The sequence below is a fragment of the Melozone crissalis genome, unplaced genomic scaffold, assembly GCF_028551555.1.
Source record: "Melozone crissalis strain CALT ecotype California unplaced genomic scaffold, PUWL_Pcris_2 ptg000006l_1, whole genome shotgun sequence".
Lineage (NCBI taxonomy): Eukaryota > Metazoa > Chordata > Aves > Passeriformes > Passerellidae > Melozone > Melozone crissalis.
In genome coordinates this window covers 2,011,847-2,017,846 of record NW_026535784.1, presented here as the reverse complement: position 1 = coordinate 2,017,846, position 6,000 = coordinate 2,011,847, and the positions used below count along the sequence as shown (strand labels likewise).

General features: G+C 35.5%; 1 protein-coding gene across 1 annotated transcript in view; it reads right to left on the bottom strand.

Annotated features, from left to right (window-relative positions):
* Positions 1-526: 526 nt before the first annotated feature.
* Positions 527-6,000, bottom strand: part of ARAP2 (ArfGAP with RhoGAP domain, ankyrin repeat and PH domain 2) — a 113,466-nt gene continuing 107,992 nt past the window's right edge. The window contains exons 33-34 of the mRNA XM_054290628.1: positions 3,141-3,272; positions 527-877 (exon numbers count right to left, since the gene is read on the bottom strand). Coding sequence (XP_054146603.1) covers positions 527-877; positions 3,141-3,272 — 483 coding nt within the window. The remainder of the gene's footprint in view (positions 878-3,140; positions 3,273-6,000) is intronic.

Genomic DNA, 6,000 nt, shown 5'->3' with positions numbered 1-6,000 from the left:
CAAACAAAAAAATAAAAACAAAAAAAACCCCAAAAAAAAAAATTTAAAATCAGATATTACTAATTTTACAGTGTTAGACAATTAAAAATATTGCAGGCCAATTTATAACATGAATTTCAGAATATCTTGTCTTTTAAAATACCTCCCCAGTATTTACAAAGTAGTACAGAGTATAAACAGCAAAAGCTTTTGACAGTCCTTAGAATCCTTGTATCAAACAAAATCTGAAATAAACAACAACAAAATAGACCAAAATCTGGTGTCCTTGCACTGCACAGAAAAACTTCCAAACTTCAGGAGTTTTACATAATCAGTTCTCCCAGTTCAGTCGTCAATTATAACATGGGGTATACACATATACAAAATCAATAGCTGCATATAAACAAATTATATTTCCTTATTTCCTCTGCACTGTACAAACTAGACACATCAAAGCAGACTATTTTGAACAGAAAATACACAAATATATATATACATCTATAACACAAGAATATACATATAAGTATTACACTTCAGGCTCAGGAAATCAGCTGGAGGCTTCATGAAGTGCTCTGTTCTTCTGCAGCACTGTATTTAGTTCTTGAATCACATCTGATGGCAATTTACTATCTAGTTCCAAAGTAGTTTTGTTTGTTTTGTTTTTATTTTTCCTCAATGTCTTATGTGGTATTTGGTGTAATTCAGTCATCCCTGAGCCTGCACCATCCTCAGAAATCAAGTTTCGATGTATTTTAGCATGATTTCGCCCTTTCTCCTCTTTTCTTTCCAAACATTGTGCCACAAGAGATGCTTTTTCTTTCAAGTTTTGTCTTTCTTCCAGAAATTCATTATCATGATGTTCACCAAATCTTGATTTTCCAGCTTGTAGTTCTATATTCTTACCAAACAAGCAAAGAGAAATAAGTTCATTCACATCATATTAAAAAATGTTCAGATTGCAATTTTTGCTCATTAGTTTCACATAAGTTTTAAAGAAAAATAATTAATTTTACCCAAGAGCTGAGACAGCAAAGTTAGTTTTAAATTACCACAATTGTCATATTATTATTTAGTAATCATTTTTAGTGAGCAAATTCTCAATTAGCTATACTTCTGAAATTTACATAAATCATGCACCATGCCAATAAGGACATGAAGATGTATTTTCATATAATCACAATTTGATTTTTCATTCTACCACAGTAGACTAAGATTTAGCATTTTACAGCAGATCCCTACACTCTGAAAGACCTAGAATTGTTTGGTGGAATTAATACAACTGTGTATATTACAGTTTTGATAATATAATGACTGAGCAACACCAATATACAAGAGATCATTTTCAACAATCACATAAAAACTTTTAGCAGCTGTTAAATACTAACTGATATGTTATAAAGACTGGCTTCTTTTTCAATTGACATTGGTGGACTGTTTTCAAGTTCTTAAGCTGTAGAAAATTAAAGGTAAACCAGATGCTGCATCTAAATTTGTTTCATTGTATTCTGGCTACTCAGGTGGTGCAGCAGTAGGTAGAACATTCCTTTTCTGAAAAACCCGGGTAGTTCTAAAGGAAAATCAGGTCCTGGAGTACTTTTTTCATGTGTGCCATCTTTCTTGACAACCAGAACGTGAAGAAAGCTGAGAGAGACTGTGGGTCTTTGTGTATTTCTTGTGTGGAATGTGTTCAGTTTGACTGCATTTTTTATGGAGTTATTCATCCACAGCATATGAGCAACTTGTTCTTTGGAATCTTAATACCTCCTAAATGTTAAAACAAACATTAAAAACTACTCAAACACTAGGGAGAAGCTAGTTTAGATACACAGAATTTAGAATGGTTTGGGCCTTTCTTGTATGACCTATTCTAAGTCAGTATGCTATTTGATTGTGCTTGAAAGAAAAGGTTTTTCCTCATTCCTCAGCCTTCTTGTATTTTGAAATAAAATCAAATACTTACTGCAGATACACAGCAATATATTTCTATTTCAATTAAATAATTCTATATGAGAAATATGCATATTTCAAATGCACTGTCCACATGTGCAACAAGTGGTACAGAAATAACCAAAATGTTTTAGTTCTATTTGTTATTAGGATTCCTAGTTATTGAGCCTTTCGAACCTGGTATTACACATTTGTCTTGCTAACCCTCAATAAAACTGTTTCCAATGATGAGGAAAAATCAGTCATTCAATGCAGACATTTTAGTAAAAAATATTAATATTTAACTCAGTTTCTCGGTATCTTTGAGCTTATAGTGGTTTGGGTTTTTCTCCCCCTCAAGTCATCTTTCTCTCTCAGATATCACTTTTTTCACTGTTTGGAAAACTTTCAGTCTCTTTTCCTGTATAAATTGATGACATTTTTACTACAAGTTTACACATTGATCTGTAAATAGACTTCCATTTTCCATAAACCAGCATATTTCAGAAAATGCTTGTTCCTGGTATTACTTTCTAATGCTTTAAAACTGAGATATTCTTGGAGGAGTACTCAAATTCATCATCTCAAGTTCTCCCCACAGGCATCAGTATCTCTATGTCTAATTAATATGATAAGGTTCAGATACATCACTAGTGCATGTAATGTAGTAACAAAGCTCACTCTATTCAAAGAGTTGTAACTAAAGCTTCTCATTCTTCTTTGAGAATAATAACAGTACAACTTAAATGTATCAACATTAGTTCCATCTGAGCTTTTCCATTATATTCACAGAGCAGATAACTAAAACCACGCAGTTATTTTAGACAGAGGAAAAAAATATTTGAAGATACAGATGCAAAACAGTTTTCAAGGATCTTACTAAAAATAAAACCCATATTGCAATAAAATGCATAATATTTCCAGCTAAAAGTCTTATTTACTCCTAATGAACAATCTCTACTAAAAAAAAAAAAACAGGCACAAATAAAAGTTCATTATAAAAGTCCATTATGATTTACTGAACAGCCAGAGAGGTTATGCAACTTGAGACTACAATAGCTTTTTTACATTACATAGTCCTAAATGTTCCTTTAATGACAAAATATTGGAAGAGGCATTGGTAATAACAACATCTGCATTCTATATTTATCCAGCTCCAGGGAGTTCAATATTACTGGACTACTTATTATAGCATTGTGGTTAAAAGTTCTATATCAAGTTTAAACCCCACTTACCTCTGTAATCCCTCTGATTTTACAAGTGTTCTTCTCCTGATGAATGGGAATTAGTGGTAAGCCTCTGATCTTTGGACTTTTAGTTATGGATTGTTTTCTTGCTTTCCCAACAGGTGGCCATATATCTGCATGCTGAAGAAAAAAATGATTCCCTATTTTCCATGTACAATTTCATAAATACAGAAGATTCTTTTGTATGCAAAACACCCTTGGAAAAAGCAATATACTGCACCACACCATGCCCTCCTATTGTGGGAGAAAGGGAAAAACACTATGATGCTTAAAACTATGTTAAGTTTTCATAAGTGCTGCACAATGTTGAGTGAAAAGAACCAAAATGTCTCTATATAATTGTCATGTATCAAACATCCTCCTTCCTTAATATTATTCTCATTATTGTCAAAAAAATAGAAAATATCATCAAACATGACATACATTTTGACTTGTTTCACAATTTCAAAATTTCACAGAAGCACACTTTCATGAGTCCCAACAAAAGTTTCAGAAATAAGATAAAATTACCTCAATGTGCAAGCGTTTCAATATGTGTTTCTTGTTGAGGTTCAAGGCTGGGGCAGAGTGGCTGGAATGTGGCCCAGTGGAAAAGGAGCTGGGACTGCTGATCCACAGCTGCTGGAAATGAGCCAGAGTGTGCCCAGGTGGCCAAGGAGGCCAATGGCATCCGGGCCTGTGTCAGCAACAGTGCAGGCAGCAGGAGCAGGGCAGGGATTTTCCCCCTGTACCCGACACTGGGGAGGCCACACCGCAAATCCTGTGTTCAGTTCTGGGCCCCTCATTTCAGGAAAGACACAGAGGGGCTGGAGCACGTCCAGAGAAGGGACATGGAGCTGGGGAAGCGCGTGGAGCCCCAGGCTTCTGGGGAGCAGCTGAGGGAGCTGGGGGTGCTCAGCTGGAGAAAAGGAGGCTCAGGGGGAACGGAGCGGTCTCTGCAATTGCCTGAAAGGAGGCTGGAGCCAGGTGGGGATGGGCTTCTTCTCCCAGGCAACCAGCGACACGGTGAGAGGAAATAGCCTCAAACTGCACCAGGGGAAGTTTACATTGGATATTAGGAAGAGTTTCTTCCCAAAAAGGGGGATTAGACATTGGAATGTCACCAGTCAGCATGCCTGGAGGTGTTTAAAGAAAAGACTATGCATGTCACTCAGTGCCATGGTCTGGTTGACAAGGTGGTGTTAGGTCATAGCTTTGACTCAATAATCTCAAAGGTCTTTTCCAAACTAATTGATTCTGTGATTCTGTGAAAATTTGTATTAATAATTTAGAGAAAATAATTGCTTAACATACGATAACAACATGTGTTATCCAAAACACAATCTACAAACATGCAGATCTGGTTTCAACAGTAGTCTTTGCTTTAGCTCAACTGAAATAGGTCAGTTTTGGGGAAAAATGTGAAGTTTCACTCTGAGTGAAAAACTAGACTGGGAAGAGAAGGAAAGTAAAAAACCATATATTTCAAACAAATATTTGAACATTTCAAATTTTAGCACATGAGCTCACATTCCTCAAGTAACGCTAATAAAAACCATAAAGACAGATTTGAGGACAAGGTATTTCAAGATGATTTTACTGAAAAATCATCAACATGAGATTCTTTGAATCAAAGCGAATAACCAAGGACTACAGCTAAATCAGCAAAACTTCTAAGGAAACTGGCAAGCCAGGACTGCAAATCCATGAAGCGAGTCTCTTGAAGATCATATTTAAAAAAACAGTAGTGATCTATGAAGAGCTATGATCATACTTGCATGTGGTCTGCAAGTAAAAAGAGGACTACCAATAAAACCTATCAGAATCAGTGATTACTGACTCATGATGGCTGACTAGAATTTGAAAGCCTTGCCCCAAATTTAGAAAAAGTATTTTACAGACTCATATCTTGATGGAGTAAAAAATTCTTACACATGGCGTGACCAGAGTGAAGCAAAACTCTGTGATGAGTTCTCTCCTGTGAAGAGCTCTCTCCATTAATAACATTTTCTTTCAATGAAATGAGAAATTATTATCTGAAAGAGCAGCTCTTCCCAACCAAATCTGTTTATTGTGGATCAAGATAAAACAAACAAACACAACCCAGAAAGTGACGGAGAAACTTTAATCAGCTTCTGAAGAAAACTATCTGCCTTAAATCCCAGCAAGCCTAAGGAAACCATCCCTGTCAGCTAAGCAGCCTGATTTCCCTTTTGTGCCTGTAACATTTCTTAAAATAGAACTGAGAAAGTATATCAGAAATACTAGCAACGTATTAGGCCACATAAAAAATGTATTTATTCATAGCTTTGACCCCTCTGTTCAACTGCACCTCATGGTAGTATAATGTGCCTCCAGCTGATCAAAGACAAGGAAACTGGAAGAAAACTATTGTGTCCATCTTCATACGAATTAATTACTTCCAACTGAATGCTATGCATGCTCTTAAGAGATTCTTTACAGAACTATTATAGAATTCAAGACTCTTGCTTTTCAGGATGGTTTTGCATAGAAATGAAAGAAACATTGGTCCCACTTCAAACACTTAGAATGTACCAGTTTGAAATGGAAGATTAATAATCTCTGGGTTAACTTGATGGCCTGTATCAAAGTACTCTTGTACCTAGATTACAGCGGTACATACACTTTGCTATTCACATACTCTGCACTATCTATACTACAGGAATAAACATTATCAGACACCAGGAAAAAAACAGTAATAGTACTGCTATCTTACTGATATTAATTACTAATAAAACTTGAGTCTGCTCAAGCACTGAGGAATGCAGTAATATTGGTTTATGTCCCTCTTAATCGCACAAAATCATTAAATGTCAATGTCTTAACACTTCAAAACCAATTTTGCATT